Source organism: Accipiter gentilis, chromosome 14, assembly GCF_929443795.1.
Source record: "Accipiter gentilis chromosome 14, bAccGen1.1, whole genome shotgun sequence".
Lineage (NCBI taxonomy): Eukaryota > Metazoa > Chordata > Aves > Accipitriformes > Accipitridae > Astur > Astur gentilis.
The window spans coordinates 34,112,922-34,129,814 of record NC_064893.1 but is presented as its reverse complement, the minus strand read 5'-3'; the positions used below and the strand labels follow the sequence as shown (position 1 = coordinate 34,129,814).

At 45.2% G+C, this 16,893-nt stretch overlaps 2 protein-coding genes across 3 annotated transcripts; one reads left to right on the top strand and one right to left on the bottom strand.

The window, feature by feature from the left end:
- Positions 1-326: 326 nt before the first annotated feature.
- Positions 327-7,478, top strand: DDX27 (DEAD-box helicase 27). Of its 2 annotated transcripts, XM_049817016.1 has the most exons (21): positions 327-458; positions 591-725; positions 829-888; positions 1,205-1,358; positions 1,731-1,777; positions 1,939-2,025; positions 2,808-2,913; positions 2,992-3,165; positions 3,481-3,631; positions 3,787-3,886; positions 4,006-4,147; positions 4,222-4,375; positions 4,487-4,568; positions 4,644-4,821; positions 4,960-5,066; positions 5,202-5,307; positions 5,411-5,505; positions 5,606-5,732; positions 5,979-6,063; positions 6,255-6,329; positions 6,615-7,478. In XM_049817016.1, the coding sequence occupies exons 1-21, from the start codon at positions 369-371 to the stop codon at positions 6,628-6,630; spliced, it is 2,271 nt and encodes a 756-aa protein (XP_049672973.1). In that variant the 5' UTR covers positions 327-368; the 3' UTR covers positions 6,631-7,478. The 2 variants fall into 2 exon arrangements, with proteins under 2 accessions (XP_049672973.1, XP_049672974.1); XM_049817017.1 differs by lacking the exons at positions 5,979-6,063; positions 6,255-6,329; positions 6,615-7,478 and having other exon boundaries at positions 5,584-5,677.
- A 282-nt stretch (positions 7,479-7,760) lies between these two features.
- SNRPB (small nuclear ribonucleoprotein polypeptides B and B1) lies at positions 7,761-16,888 on the bottom strand. Its single transcript, XM_049817031.1, has 7 exons — positions 16,723-16,888; positions 16,464-16,615; positions 15,846-15,957; positions 15,424-15,576; positions 8,484-8,622; positions 8,176-8,301; positions 7,761-7,950 (listed from the first exon to the last, which is right to left on the bottom strand). The coding sequence occupies exons 1-7, from the start codon at positions 16,723-16,725 to the stop codon at positions 7,913-7,915; spliced, it is 723 nt and encodes a 240-aa protein (XP_049672988.1). The 5' UTR covers positions 16,726-16,888; the 3' UTR covers positions 7,761-7,912.
- Between the last annotated feature and the right edge of the window lie 5 nt (positions 16,889-16,893).

Here is a 16,893-nt window from a genome sequence, read left to right as displayed (position 1 = left end):
CGGGCCCGCCCCGCCACCGACCAAAGTTTCGTCTTTCCAGTTCCCCGCAAGGCCCGCCCCGGCCCCCCTCCCCCCTCCCCCGGTACCGCTCGTCACCGGCGGGCGGTGCCCCTGACACGGAGCCTCTCCTCCTTTCTCCGGTCCCAGCGGCCGCCCGCAGGAAGCGCCGCCGCTTTCGGTTTCCTTTCCTTGCCTTGCCGCCCGGCGGGGCGGGGCGGAGCGGGGCGGGGCGGGGGCAGCCGTCGCCCCACCTACAAGCTCGGGCCTGGGCCGGCTCCGCGCGTGCGCGGCCGCCGGCTCACGTGGTGGCGCGCGGTTCCGGGGCGGAGCTGGGGGGGCGGGGACGCGAAGGGAGGGAGGTTGCGGCCATGCTGCAGAGCCTGGGCCTGGTGGGCACTATCGCAGAGGGGGACGCGGGGCCCGAGGACCCGGAGTCTGGGGGCTCCGAGGATGAGGAGGTGGGGCCGGGCAGGATCTGTTGCCTGGGTCGTGGGCGGGCCGGGCCGGGTTGGATCTCGCTGGGCCGGGGCCGAGGTCGGTGCGGTCCGGGTCGACCATCCCGCGGTCGTTGCTCATCGGTGTTACCACAGGAGCTGCGCCGAGCGCCGGGCCCCAGACGGCGGGGCCCCACCGGCGGGGACTTCAGTGCCGCCTTTGTCTTCGGCGAGGCGGAGGCCGGCGGAGAAGGCGCCTGGGCGGCGGCACTGCGCCAGCTCCGCGGCAAGGTGAGGCCCGGGGCCGAGACTGGGGCTGCAGTGCCTGAGGCCACAGTGCCCCACGCTCTCCCGGGCGCCTCTTACAGCTCCTCTTTTGTGGTTTTCTGCCTAGAGAGCAGCTACGACGCTGGACGAGAAGATCGAGAAAGTGAGACAGAAAAGGAAGTTCCAGGTCAGGGCCTTCCTCTCTCATTACTGGAAAGACTGGTGCAGGTTTGGCCTTCTACTGTGCTCTCTCCGGAGGCACAGACTCTGAAAGCATTCTGAGGTGCAGCGGTCAAGCTGCAGCTCATCACCTCGACCGGCTTTGCAGCCACACCTGATGCATTGCTGAACGGATGAGAATGCAGAATTTTTAATGCTTAAGGTTATGCAAAACCATGGATCTGTGAATGGGCTCATAATAACAACAAAGAAAAGCTCACAAAGGATTGAAGTTTCTTTTTTATCCTTTCCTTTTAAAACTTCTTTAAAAAATCTTTTTCTAGGAAAAAGAAGCTAAACAGGCAAAAGAGAGAGATGAAGATGCGGAGACTGAGGATAATCAAACCAAAAAGAAGGAGTATGAGGATTTCAGTAGGGACGAAGAAGATCTGGAGTCTCAGTATTCACTGGATGATGAAAATATCTTCACAAAAGCAGGTATTAGCAGTATGTGGAGAGATGGTCAGGAGCAAGAATCTGACAGACTGTTGGCTCACTGGAGGAAAGTCTGTAGTGAAGCCTTGCTGCGAGTGGGCAAGAACTTGTTATTTTTTGTTGTCTTTCTTCTGCGACATTCCTTCTTATTTTGGTCAAGCTTGTTTTGAATGCCATAGTACTTTAATTTAACTCGTCCCTGAGGAAGCATATTTACTTGGTATTTTACTCCACTGCATGCCTGTAGTTGTTTCTGAGGCTTCTCCCTCAATAGCTCATTCAGAGCAAAAAGTATGAGATGAAGGTAGTCACCATATCTTGTTATGTGTTTAGTTGTGCTTGTTAATTCCTGTCACACTTCTCCTTTCTCTGTAGATACAGTCAAAGTGAAGGAACGGAGGAGATCAAAAAAGGGAGAAACGGTAAGTGTTCAACAGAATGGCACTAGGTCATTTTCCAGCATTTCTTCTGGAGGAATTTGACTTTGGTTAACAAACTGTAGCTCAAAAAACAGCCCAGAGCCCTTTGATAACTTGTTGTGTTGCTGCCTGCATTGTTCCACTTTTGTTGTTGCTGTTTCTAGGAAGCAGAGAGCTTTTTTGAAGATGCCTCTCAATATGATGATAACTTGTCATTCCAGGACATGAATCTTTCACGACCTTTGCTAAAGGTATTTACCTAGTTTAGTTATGACATATGTTACTCTGAAGAATGTTGTACAGCCTCCCCTCCACCAATCAGAATTGTCAAATTCCTCTTCTCTTTGCAGCCTCTCTGAAAAGGAAATTATGTGGGAGCTAGTGTGGTAGTCCTTTAGGAGCTGTTATTCCTAAATAATGGAAACCATTCTTTGATTTGCAGTGTGCCAACGCTATCTTGAGTGGGACTTGTCATAGAATCATAAAATGGTTGAGGTTGGAAGGGACCTCCGGAGGTCATCTTGTCCAACCCCCACTGCTCGAGCAGGGCCACCTAGAGCTGGTTGCCCAGGACCATGTCCAGATGGCTTTTCAATATCTCCAAGGATGGAGACTCCACAGTCTCTCTGGGCAAGCTGTGCCAGTGCTCAGTCACGCTCACCATGAAAAAGTGTTTCCTGGTGTTCAGAGGGAACCTCTGTGTTTCAGTTTGTGCCCATTGCCTCTGGTCCTGTCACTGGGCATCACTGAAAAGAGCCTAGCTTTCCCTCTTTTCACCCTCCCTTCAGGTATTTGTATACGTGGACAAGTTCCCACCCTAAGCCTTCTCTTCTCCAGGTTGAACAGTCCCAGCTCTGCCAGCCTTTCCTCATGTGAGGTTCTCCAGTCCCTTCATAATACTTGTGGCCCTTTGCTGGGCTCCCTCCAGTATGTCCATGTCTCTCTTGTACTGATGAGCCCAGCATTGGGCACAGTACTCCAGTTGTGGCCGTACCAGCGAGAAAGTTTAATTGCTCTATCATCTCCTTTGTAGGCAATCACAGCTCTTGGCTTCAAGCAACCAACCCCAATTCAGAAGGCTTGTATCCCAGTGGGTCTTCTGGGGAAGGATATTTGTGCCTGTGCTGCCACTGGGACAGGTAAGGGGTTGAGCAGGGCACAGGAAACATGGAGAATTAGCTATTCACAGATTGGTAATTCTTAATTTTCTTCTTTAGGTAAAACAGCTGCCTTCATCTTGCCTGTCCTTGAGCGCCTGATTTACAAACCTCGTCAGGCTCCAATAACACGGGTATTGGTTCTAGTGCCAACACGAGAACTGGGTATTCAGGTGCACTCTGTCACAAAACAGCTGGCACAGTTCAGCAGTGTCACAACTTGCCTTGCTGTAGGTTAGTATTAAGTTGCTTATTGTACAGCTCGCTGTAAACTGTTATACAGAACTGGGAATTCCGTGTTATAGAACTGGAGGCTGCACAGTTATTGCAGGCATGCTTCTAATACGTGTCCTGTGGTTTAAAATCTCACTTTCCAATACTGTGCCGTACTTCTTGTTTGTTGGTTTCTGAGAAGGAAAAGCTGGGATCACTTCCAATTGTGAATGTGGTATTAATCTGAGTTGTTTCCCATTCCTCAGGCAATTTGCATCTGTGTAGTCTGCTGCAGCCTGCTCAGGGAGTTGGCAGTGCATGTTTGCTCTGTTTCAGGTGGCCTAGATGTGAAGACTCAGGAAGCAGCTCTTCGCTCTGGGCCAGACATTCTTATCGCCACTCCTGGGCGACTGATTGATCATCTCCACAACTGCCCTTCTTTTCACCTGAGCAGTGTTGAGGTGCTGATTTTGGATGAAGCGGACAGGTAGGCTAAGTAGGACAGCACTGAAAAAGGAGATGGTAGTTTTCTGCTTTCCTTTTCCCAGGCTATAGGGCAGTCTTTGTTGCCCTACCTTAAATAACATTTCTTAGCTAGAACCAGATGAAGCTGCCTTACCTTGCTGTTTTTCTCCTGTGTAGGATGCTGGATGAATACTTTGAGGAACAGATGAAGGAAATAATCAGGTTGTGCTCCAACCACCGTCAGACAATGCTTTTCTCTGCCACAATGACAGAGGAGGTAAGACAGGCTGCTGAGAAGCATACTGAGGCAGAAAATTGAATAGAAGTTTGTCTAGCATTTTACTAGAGATTATGTGGACTTTTTTTTTATTTGTTTTTCTTAACCTGTTTTGGTAGGTGAAAGATTTGGCTTCTGTTTCCCTGAAAAATCCCGTCCGAATTTTTGTGAACAGCAACACAGATGTTGCCCCTTTCCTGCGGCAGGAATTCATCCGGATTAGACCCAACCGAGAAGGGGACCGTGAGGCCATTGTATCAGGTTAGTGATGAAGAAAGAAAAGCTGGAATCAGTAGATGACTATGAAGCAGGCTGCTGAGAGGACTTTCTTTCAGCTCTACTGACACGAACCTTCCCAGATCATGTGATGCTTTTCACCCAGACCAAGAAGCAAGCTCACCGTATGCACATCCTACTTGGACTGATGGGTCTACGGGTTGGGGAGCTTCATGGGAACCTCTCTCAGGCACAGCGGCTGGAAGCACTCAGGTATTAGCAGGCTTAGTTGGTAATCATAGACACACAAAAAAGGAGTTGGAAGTTTTAGGGCAGAAGTGGATTGCTGTATTCATCACTAATACATTTGCTATCTCTGCTCAGGCGCTTTAAGGATGAGCAGATTGATATTCTGGTAGCTACAGACGTGGCTGCACGTGGACTTGATATTGAAGGTGTTAAAACAGTGAGTATTTACAGTGCTGAGCTTTTTAAGGAGTCCTTTAATGTTTTTTCCCTACTAACACCGTTTCTGTTACAGGTAATCAATTTTACCATGCCGAACACCACCAAACACTATGTTCATCGAGTGGGTCGGACGGCAAGAGCAGGCAGGGCTGGTCGTTCAGTTTCACTTGTGGGTGAGGAAGAGCGCAAGATGCTGAAGGATATTGTGAAGACTGCCAAAACAGCAGTGAAAGCCAGAATTCTCCCCCAAGGTATGCACTTCACTGAGATAAAAAAGCAGAAGAGCAATATACAGGGAAGATCATGGTACAGAGGGACACTAAAAGAGAGGCTGAAAAACAAGATGGTCTTTGTGAGCTGCTTCTGATGTTCAGCTGTATCATTTTCAGATGTCATACTAAAATTTCGAGAGAAGATTGAGAATCTAGAGAAAGATGTGTATGCAGTTCTGTGTTTGGAGCGTGAGGAACGTGAGATGCAGCAGTCAGAGGCCCAGGTAAGCGGGTTTTTTAGAAATTTTTTTTTTACCTTAGTTGTTTTTTACGTACTTAACCTGCCTACTTTAGAAAGGGAGGAGACAGATATTTTTTTAGCCACTATGAGCTCACTTCTTCTGCCTGAATTATCTCAGATCAATAGGGCAAAGAAGCAGCTGGAGACAGGAAAACAAGAGACTGTGGGTGCGGGTTCGGAGCGGAGCTGGTTCCAGACCCGTGAGGAGAGGAAGAAAGAGAAACGTAAGTCATGACACTGCTGCCATGTTAAATTCCATAGCTGCAACTGGACTCTGCTCTGTACTTTAAGAGGTTCTTTATTCTGTGTTTTTCTTTCTCTCTCCAGTGGCTAAAGCCCTGCAGGAGTTTGACCTAGCATTACGAGGGAAAAAGAAAAGGAAGAAATTTATGCAGGACAGACAGAAAAAAGTCCAAATGACAGTGAGTGCTTGTCCTTACAAGTGGGACCCTGGTGCACTATCGTAGTTTTCCCTTGGCAAAACCTCACATCACTGTAAGCTTGCCTTTTAACACCTTTCAGCCAGAGGAGAGGTCACAGTTTGAAATCTTGAAATCTCAAATGTATGCTGAGCGGCTGGCAAAACGGAATCGCCGAGCAAAGCGAGCCAGAGTCTTGCCAGAAGAGGAACCAGCAGCAGCAGCAGCAGGTGGAGACTTTCGTTTTACAGATGACTTACCTTATGTCACTTAAAAACTAAATTTGTATAGAGGGAGGTACTGGTCTTTGAAGGAATGGCCACTGGTGCTGGCCAGGGTGTGTGTTTGCAGAGAGGAATCATTGCTTTTCCTGATGGTTAGGCTCGTTGTGGTCAAGGCTACTGGGCTCTAGTAAACAAGATGATGCTGTGGCCTTCTCTTTACAGCCAATGTTCTGACTATTGTCTCTATGTTAGGCCCCAAGCGGAAGAAAAAATTGTCTGTGTTTGATGAAGAGCTTACCAACACAAGCAGGAAGGCTCTGAAGCAGTACCGTGCCGGGTAATGTCTTAGCACAGACTTTAGTAGGTGGGATTTTTTTTTTTTTTTGCATCTCTGGACTTTCTCAGGGATACTTTGACTGATACTGGGGGAAAAGGTGGGCAGAGTAGAGAAGGGATTCTTGCAAGAAGTACTGTTCTATTGACGTACTTTTGTCTTACCTCTATGCCTCCTCCCCTCTCTCTTAAAAGCCCATCATTTGAAGATCGAAAACGCTTGGGTATGGCCCAACATAGGAAAGGAGGAAACTTCAAGTCCAAGTCCAGGTATAGCTCCCTTTACTTTCTTACTCAAGATTATTTTTTTCCTGCTCTCTTCCCTCTTCTTGTGATTGTTTAAAGGCCCTTGCTAAAAGGTTTGTTGGTTCTGCAGTAGCTTATGCTCCTCTACTGCAGGTCTGACGGTGAGGGCAATCAAGAATACTGCCTTTAATAGCACATTCCTAGGCTTCTACTTGGGAGAACATTGCCTAGAAAATGCTCAGTTCTGTTCCTTGTCTGTCATTGAGCGCTGGGCTGGTAGAATGTAATTTCAAATATCTTCTCTTTCAGGTACAAGAGAAAGTAAGAACTGTCGGTCATTACCAAATGGGTGATTTCAGACACACTCTCTCCACGGCCTGGATTGTTTTGTACTGCAAGGAGACAACTTCCATAATATTGAATATTTTTTCTTCAAGTTCTGGAATAGCTTTGGGGTGTTTGTTAATACCTGGTTGAAGACCCTGTATGAAAATGTCTTCAGCAGCCCATGCAATAAAGGATTGATTCCTTTTTTTTCTAAAAAGTTTCATCTGTTTAATAGGATAACTAGAGCAACTAAGAGCTGGGATATGTTACATCTTTCTATGAGACTTAGTTCATGTAGGTCAAGTGGCCTTTAAGGCAAAAACTGGAGAACACTTACTACTTTGTTTATATACTTCTGTGATCTTGATTAACTAATCTGGCTGAAAAGGATTTCTATAGTTGAGATGCTATTTCTAAGATAGGGAAAAAAAGTTTTTCAGGCTACCTGACACAAAGATGATTTCAGAGGTAACAGTCACAGGAATTAAAACAAACCTCCCACGAGGCTACTGCCTGAGGAAAGATTGTCTCCAAAGGTTGGGGGGGCAGACAGCTTCCTCCTAACTGAAAAGAAAGCAGCTGTAAGCTGAGGCAGGAAGACTACAACCAGAGTGCAGGCTGGTTGACATTATTGTATGTAATTAATGATAGGTTTGTTCATCCTGACTTTTTTTTTTAATGGAAGCAATGCAGCTCCACCTGTAAAGATCAAGCAGGTTTACTGCAGGCTAATAAGCAGCAGCTTAATGCAGAGCATCAGAGATCACTATTCCTAATACAGGCACCGTTGTACTTGTCCCACTATGAGTAGAGCAGGGAGAATTCTGATCAGTGACCCACACTTAATTTTGCCAAAATGTTTAAACTCTCTCTTTGAATTTTTACCATCTCCACCATCCCAACAATTTTTTTTTTTCATCAGCCTTGCTAAATTTCACTGATATGCTTTAATTCCTGTAAGGACTGCAGACCAAGATGGGCCTAAGTGGTCCAGACCAACCATTAACTTCTGAACTGTCAATACAAATTGAGCTTTTTGCTTCACACCTGCTCTTCTTCTGGAGTCATCAAAGTGCAGTAGTGAAAGGTAACGGCTGCACTCCTGAAATAGACTAGTACAAAAGTGCCTCAAGTTATTGGGTTTTCCAACTTTATTAAAAAGGGCAAACTTTACAAGCAGTAAATATAAAATATACATAGCAAAGTTTTAACAGGTTGTACTGCTTGGTATATTCTCTTAATCGGTCTTCTTACAGTTCAAAGATACATTATAGAATATCTTACGGTCTTGGTGGACGCATGCCAGGTGGAGGGGGTCCTAGGAAAAAAGGAAAGAGTTGAATACTGAAGAGGAAAGAAGAAGCATAGCTAAACCAGAAAGATGTTTACACTCTAAGTGGCCGTAGGACCCCTTTTTTGGCACTGAGGCATTTATTAACAAATAGCATAGCTAGGGAGCCATTGAAACATATCACCCTTCAAACATTTTATTTATGTTATGGCTTCTTATCGCTTCTAGGCATTTAAGATAACCTCTGCTCACCTCTCATTCCTGGGGGTGGTGGTCTCATGCCTGGTGGGGGCATTCCCATAGGAGCACCTCGGCCAGGTGGCATTCCCATTGGTGGGCCCATAGGTGGTCTCATGCCTGGAGGAGGTCCCATCATTCCTTAAGCCAGAGAAAAAACAAGCATATAAATCCAGTTGAATATTCAAGGCACTAGTTGGGTATCGGAATAATTCTCCATTCCATACCAGATCTTCGTCAGACTCTGATAAATGCCTCTTTATCACCAGTTTTGCCACATAACATGAGCTCCTTGCTGCTCCACTCCATCAAGTAATTCCTACCTGGAGGAGGTGCTCCTCTGCTCATGGGTGGGGGAGGACCCCCACGACCTGGTGTGTATTGAGTTGGGGCTCCTGCAATGCTAGCAGTGGCTGCTGCAGCAGCAGCTGCAACTGTTCCACGACCTTGAGGTGTCATCACCTGTAAACAAAATAAAACAGGTTCACAGAGAAACAGCAGAACATCTGCTTCACAGTAAACTAAAAAAAAAAAAAGCAAGAGTTGTTATCCCTTCAGAAAATTACACCAATCTCCTCTTAACGTATTAAGTAATGCTACAAACCTGTAATACAATTCAGTGGATACCACTTGAATTCTGTGCAAGAAGCTGCACTTTTCAAGCCTCTTCTTCCATCATACTACACAGAGTTCCTAGGGGGATCTAGTACCAAAAAAGCCTTGCTAGGCTCAAACTCAGCGGTAACGGAAACTAAGATTACACTCTGTAAAAGGAGCTAGGCCTCAAGTCTTACTGTTTTTTCTAAGACTATTCATATTAGACATCTAACTAATGATTAGAAATTGGTTTAGATATGATTAATAGAATGCAGGTACTTATAAAACAATATGCACAAGCTGCTTATTAGCCTATGTGTCTCCCCTTCCATGGCTGGCTTGAAATCCAGTCAAGCTGAATCGACAGAAGAGGGATCATATGTCTTAGATCTAAGACATGGGAGTTAAGTGATTAACTTTAGAACAAGATAAATTAATAGAATAGCCTGAGTGATTTTCAGAAATTCAAAGGTAATCTTTGATGCGTAAGAAGATAAGTGATTGTGGTGACCCAAGACCTTCTACCTATGACCACTAACTTCAGAAGAACCGGGACACGAGAATTGATGAGATAAATTGATGAATGATAACGACATGGGAACCGAGATCAACTGGAAAATTACAAAGACTTTGGACTGGGACAATGGCTGGTAAAAAGGTATGCAAGATTGGGAAATTTTTGGAAGGTTGCCATTCACTGCAGTGGTAGCCCAACTCTGAGTCATTAATAAAGCAAACCTAGAGAAACCCACGTTTGAAAATTCTTTAACAGAATTGGCGACCCAGATGGGACTCTAGGACACAACAGAGAAAGAGAACAACGGGATATTTCTCTGGACAAACCCATTACCAACCCTCAATTACCAGCAGAAATAATCAGGTGAGTTCACCTAAGAGACTTGGGCACAGGTAATTCCAGATAAAATTTTCCTGGGAAACCCTTGTATTTAAACTTGCAAAAAATATTAAGAAAGATGGGGTCAGTACCCAGTGTTGAAAGAGTGACGCCCCTTGCTGAGGTTTTAGAAAACTGGAAAAAGATACCCTTGGCACAGGCATTGCAAAAAAGAAAATTGATAATATTGTGCCAAGAGGAATGGCCATTCCTGATGAGAAATAGAGGAGGAGGGCCAATGGATGAGTGGCCTCCTAAGGGAACATTTAAACCCCATAAGCAAAAATTTTTGAGAATGATTTTGGAAGACTCCAGAAGTCAAGATATTGATTATAGATATATTTGGTATAATTGGGCACAACAAAGGAGGAAAACTCCCTTGTTGAAAACGAGGACAAGTTTACATCCCTCAGCTCCTGAGGCTGAGGAAACTGAACTTTTCTCTAAGGGTGTTGGCATGTACCGAATGCATTTCGACTACATCCCAAACCCAAGAGCAGGACCAGGTACGCCTGCTGAAGTTCCTGCAGTTACTGCAATAATGAGGCATGAACCTTGGAAGCAAGGTGATTTAGTAGCCTGGCAGTCAAAAATGCCTCTGCTGCGTGATGATGCTGAAAAGTGTGCTCAATTGTTATCGGGAATTGTCGCTGATTACACCTCTAATTGGAATGATATGAGAACTCTTATGCGAGAGTTATTTCAGGCAGAGGAAAGAAAAAAGATTTCTCAAAAGGATAGAGAAATTGCTCAGAGAGGCCAGGGGTTAAACCCATGGCCTGAACAAGATCCAGAATGGAATCTCACAACCAGAGAAGGAACAAGGGCTCACCAAGCTGCCATTCAACAACTAATAGAAGCAGTTTGCCAAGCTGGTGAGAGAGTAACTAAATGGACAAAGGTTTTAGAAGGTAGGCAGAGACCTGATGAACATCTGAGTGATTACTGGGGATGACTGAAGGCAACTTTATTGAAATATGGGGGCATGACCCATGACAATTTCCAGGAGCCTTTAACTATCGGTGTTTTTGTAGATCAGTCAGCTCCAGACATAAGTAAATATTTTAAGAAACATATGCCAGGCTGGCAGGGTGAGACATTAGCTAAAATTCTAAGTATTGCTGCCTTTGTTTTTGACAGAAGAGCTGAAGAAAGACAAAAACAGGAAGAAGATAAATTAAATATCGAAAGAAAGCAGAAAGAGAAGGAGAGAGAAACTGGACTGTTAGCTGCAGCAACTACTCAGAATTTTAACCCACAAATGAGAGGTCAGGGATTTTCTTGGGGGAGATTTAGGGGAAGAGGGGGGCAAAATAGAGTTCCCTCTGTTTCCCAACACGCTAATTCTTTAGAGTGTTTTTATTGTGGAAATTTAGGACGTATGCAAAGAGAGTGCCCACTGAGACCTGTCACAGCCAGAGAAGGACTTCCACCTGCCCGACCCCCACGACCTCATTCACAGTAAAGAATGGTACTCCTCTTCTCTGGAAAATAAGAGAGCAACAGAACCTGTCGGAATCAAGGTAGATAAGCGCAGTCAGATTACTGCAAAGGTAAACGGTATTCTTGTTACTTTCCTAGTAGATACGGGAGTGACATTGTCCTTGTTAAATTTTGAAGTCCCCCAGGTGTCAAATGAAACTGTGATAATACGGGGGGGTGGTAGGGGAAGAGATAAAATATTTGTCTACTCCTCTGCCAGTAGTTTTCAATGGAAAATTAGTCTGGGGAAGATTTGTAATTTCTCCACTCTCCCATTTCCCTTCTGGGATGAGACCTCTTGCAGGAATTTGCCACATTTCTCTTTGGTGCCTACAGGGATCCTATTAATTCTAATGGGTTCTGAAGTAATCCAACTTAAAGAACAAAAACATAGTCATTCAAAAATAACACCCGAATTAGCTGGAGTTCCCAGAGAACTTTGGAGTATATCAGGAGATGAAGTAGGATTATTAAAATCTGCTGAACCAGTTGTGATAAAAACAAAAGGAGGGACTCCTCCTTCAATTTGGCAATATCCAATTATAAATGAAGCTACTCCTAGCATTGAAAAACAAATTGTGCATTTTTTAGAAAAGGGGATTTTGAGAGAATGGCATAGTCCCTATAATACCCCAATTTTGCCAGTGAGTAAACATAGGACAGATAAGGATGGAGATCCTGAATATAGATTTGTTCAAGATTTATGAGCAGTGAATGAGCATGTAATTGCTCCACAACCTGTGGTGCCGGATCCTAGTCTGATTTTAACCTGGATTCCAGTCTGGGCGCAGTATTTCACAGTGCTTAACCTTATCAGAGCTTTCTTTAGTATTCCCATTGCTGAAGAAAGCCAATCAATTTTTGCCTTTACTTGGCAAGGGAAACAACTTACTTGGACCAGGCTACCACAAGGTTTTACCAGCTCACCAACAATTTTTTCTCAGATTCTGAAGAATGATTTACAAGATTTAGTTTTTCCAAGCAAATCTGTCCTGGTGCAATATGTTGATGATTTATTACTGACAAGTAAAACTGAAAATTATTGTATTCGAGATACTGAATATCTGTGTATCCAACTTGTTAAAAAGGGACGCTGTGCATCTCCATCTAAATTGCAGTTTTGCAAACAGCAAGCAAAATACTTGGGACTTATATTAAAGCCCGGAGTATGGGAAGTAGACCCTGAAAGAGTCCAAGCAATTCAAGAAATACCAAGACCAGTGATGAAAAAAACAGTTGAGAGGATTTTCAGGACAGGTAGGATTTTGCCATCCTTGGACCTCGGGATTCAGTGAAATAGCTAAACCTCTCCATGAAGCAACCCGAAATGAGGAAATCGAACCAATCGCTTGGGGCACTGAGAGGGAGAAAGCCTTTCGTACTTTAAAGGCTGCACTCTTATATGCCCCAGCGTTACGGCTTCCTGATTATTCAAAACCTTTTAAATTATATTGTGATGAAGCTAAAGGGGTTGCAAAGGGAGTGTTAGTACAAACTTTAGGACCACATGAGAGACCTGTTGCTTATTTTTCTTCTACACTGGATCCAGTGACTAAAGGAACTCCTTTTTGTATCAGAGCAACAGCAGCTGCAGCTGAAGTGGTTGAGAAAACCAGAACAATTGTTTTAGGTCATCCACCGACTGTTTGTGTACCACGAGGTAGAAATTTTCTTAAAGCAATATGTGGAGAAAGCTTTGTCTCCACAACGGGCACATAGATATGAAGTAGTTCTTTTATTGGCTGATAATTTGAAATGGTAAAGGTGCAATACTTTAAACCCTGCAACTTTAATGCCTTTACCCTCTGATGGAGAAAAAGATAACCACAATTGTGTTTATCTTGTAAGTGAAACCAGCAAGCCATGAGATGACCTGAGAGATCAACCTTTAGATAATCCTGATTTGAACCTCTTCACGGGTGGCTCATCTTACTACGAAAAAGGTCAAAGATGTACCGGTTTCCCAGTCACCACAGAAACACAGGTACTGGTGGCTGGACCTTTGCCTGCACCTTTAGGTGCACAAGGAGCAGAAATAGTTGCTCTTACTGAAGCTGCTAAATATGCAACTGGAGCCAGAGTTAACATTTATACAGACTCTAAATATGCCTTTGCTGTATGTCATGCTATGGGGACTTTGTGGAAGGAAAGGGGTTTTCTGACTTCGGCAGGAAAAACTGTTGCCCACAGACAACAGATCAAACACCTCTTTGCCCACTGGAATATCTCTGATCTATATAAAAGCACACACACAGAGACAAGACATGATCGCAAAGGGAAATTCTCTAGCCAACCAAGCTGCTAGAGCAGCAGCGCGACGGGTCATGTCCGTTATGTCTCTGTCACAACATGAAATAACATTTGAGCTCCCAGATGTGAATAAGCTGTATGAAGACCTCCCTGAAGAAGAAAAACAATAGACTTGGTTGGGAGCCCAGCAGTGAGAAGGGCAGTGGATTCGGAATAACAAACCTCTCCTTCCAAAAAGGTATTTATTGCTGATAATGCGGTGGCACCACAAGAGCACCCATGGGGGACTGGAGAGCCTAGCGCTCCAAATCTAGAGACTCTGGGCAGGCCTGGGAATTTGTGCAGCAGCAAAAAGAATTTGTGAAGGATGTAAGCTTTGCAGACAATATGCCTCAGTGCGAATTAAACCTCCCAGTGGGAAAAGACCTCCCGCCACCTTTCCTTTTCAAAAACTCCAAATTGATTACGCAGACATGCCAAAAACAATGGGGTACTCTTACATGTTGGTGATTGTTGATCAGCTATCAGGATGGGTGGAAGCTTTTCCGACTAGGTATGGGGTTCCTGAAGTAACTGAAGTAACTCATATCAAGGGAGTCATTTCACAGCTGCTATCCTGATCCAGACTTATAATTCTTTGGGGAGGTATGTGTACCCTAGGAGTAATGTTTACAGATTTAGAAATTCACCCAAAAACTGTCTGAAGTGCAACATGGCATAGAACCTTTTAACTCAAATTCAAAGAACTTTAAATCCCTTGACTGAGAGACCAACAGGATTCCATTCATGTGTTAGATGGTTGATTCCAGCTCTAGGAGTGAGTGAATTGGGGAAAGCAGTCTTAAATGTTTCTGGAGAAATTGAAAAATTAGCAAATTCAACTGCTCACAGACTTTCCACTCTCCAGAAAGAGGTAACTGAACTTTCAAAAATGACTATGCAAAACCGAATGGCCTTAGACGTGATTCTGGCTTCATAAGGTGGAGTTTGTACCGTCCTAAACATCAGTTGCTGTATGTATACTGATCAGTTGGGAGAATTAATGACAGATGTCCAGAACATTTGAGAGTTTAGTGCCACAATGCAACAAATTCAGAGAGATGACACATCTTGGGGATTTTCTGACACATTGTCTTGGTTAACGTCTTGGTTTCCAAATTTGACTACTTGGGTGAAAAAAATAATTGTTAATAGTCTTTGTTGTTATAATCATAGTAGTATGTATGACTGTTTTGTTTTAATGCTGTGTAAGTTGTAGCTCTAGGATGGTACAGAAGGTAGGAAGACAAATGTGGAGTTATCAATAGAATCGCAGGAGTGCAATGAAAAGCAAGGAGGGAATTGTAAAAGGAACTAGGCCTCAAGCCTTATTGTTTTTTCTAAGACTATTCATATTAGACATATAACGATTAGAAATTGGTTTAGATATGATTAATAGAATGCAGGTACTTATAAAACAATATGCACAAGCTGCTTATTAAGCCTATGTGTCTCCCCCTCCATGGATGGCTTGAAATCCAGTCAAGCTGAATCGACAGAAGAGGGATCATACGTCTTAGATCTAAGACATGGGAGTTAAGTGATTAACTTTAGAACAAGATAAATTAATAGAACAGCCTGAGTGATTTTCAGAAATTCAAAGGTAATCTTTGATGCGTAAGAAGATAAGGGATTGTGGTGACCCAAGACCTTCTGCCTACGACCACTAACTTCAGAAGAACCGGGACACGAGAATTGACGAGATAAATTGATGAATGATAACGACATGGGAACCGAGATCAACTGGAAAATTACAAAGACTTTAGACTGGGACAATGGGTGGTAAAAAGGTATACAAGATTGGGAAATTTTTGGAAGGTTGCCATTCACTGTGGTGGTGGCCCAACTCTGAGTCGTTAATAAAGCAAACCTAGAGAAACCCACGTTTGAAAACTCTGTAACACACTCCACCAATTTCTTGCATCACATTGCTACCAAGAATTAAAAGCCACCCCAGAATATATCAGACAACTCTTTTTTAATCGGTCACAGCATCTCACCTGTTGGGATGGTCCTCCCACTCCTCTGACAGGGCCAGCTAATCCTGCTGGAGCTTGTGGCATGGGTGCACCAGCTGGTACTCCCCTCCCGGCTGCTCTCCCGACTCCAGGTCCTCCAGCAGCTCCAGCAAGAGGTACCCGGGCAATTCCAGTCTGAAAACAGACCCGCCCAAAAGAAAGATTTGTCAAAAAAAAAAAAAAAAAAAAGAGTCCTCAGATCCTAGGGATGCCCACAGCCTTCCTTTGTCCAGTTAATGTCCAAGCCCACAAAGGGATTAGAACTTCCTGCAGTGAAGTTCATTGGACTTAATCGCAATGGCATCTGGAAGTCTAGGACAATACCATTCTCCTGCAAGAAAGCAAGTTTATCAGATGCCCATGCCCCTTCCCCTTCTCCTTAGTTCTGCTCTCATTCTCCTTACGTCTTTTGGAGGTGGTCCTTCAACTGTCATGGACACCAGGTTTTCTCCTCGCAGCAACACAAGACCAAGGACTCGCTTCTCCTCCCGCTCTGGCTGTTTTGAATTTTTAGGTCTAGTGAGAAAAGTTAGAAAAAATTGCAAGACAGAGAGAGGAGAAAAAAAAAAAATCAATGCTGCTCTTTGAATTTCTAATAGAATATGAGACTAGGCTACTCTACAGAGGAAGACCTACTGTAAAACCCACATTTTTATATGCCTCAAACTAAGCGCATAGAGAAGTCTAAACACAAGGTGCATGTCACCTCCGTGATTTTTTTTGCCCATGATGCTTTACCATTACAGTGACTATGCTGGCATGACACAAAGGTCTATTTTGGTTACTAGGAAAGAACTGAAACAAAGTGCATCTTGAATCTTGGTAGTTGTGGGGTTCGACAGGCGAGACTAAAACCGTGACCATTTCTGCCGAAGCTGGCAGCAGACATTACCCAGCTGCTGGGCCAGCTCTCGCTGAGTGGGCAGACGGCCCCCGGGCCTTCCGCCGCAGAGGGGCTGGGCGGGGGAAGGGCACCGAGGGACCGGGGGCGGGGGGGCACCGCGGCGGGCCGCGCCGCTCACTTGATCTTGCGGAACTCGTCGCAGTCGCAGAGGATGAGGTTCATGTGCTTGTCGAAGGCCTTGAAGGTGCCGATGAAGACGCGGCCATCCTGCAGGATGCACCGCATCCGGTAGTCGATGTGCTGCAGCATCTTGCTGCTCTTTCCCACCGTCTGCAAGAGACCACCGTTACACCGGGCGCCGGGGTGGAGCGGGGCCGGCCGCACCGAGGCGGCGCAGCACCCCTCGCCGCACGGGCCCGCCGGAGCGCTCGTCTCACCATGGCTGCAGTTCTCCGCGCTCCCTCCCACCGCCGCCGCCGCCGCCGCCGCCTCTACCTCTGCCGCCGCCGCTCGCTCCGGAAACGCCGCCCGCCCCACCGGAAGCCCCTACGCGCGGCAGCCGCGGCTTCCGCTCGCCCGCACGCGGCTGCCCCACCACCGCCGCGCAC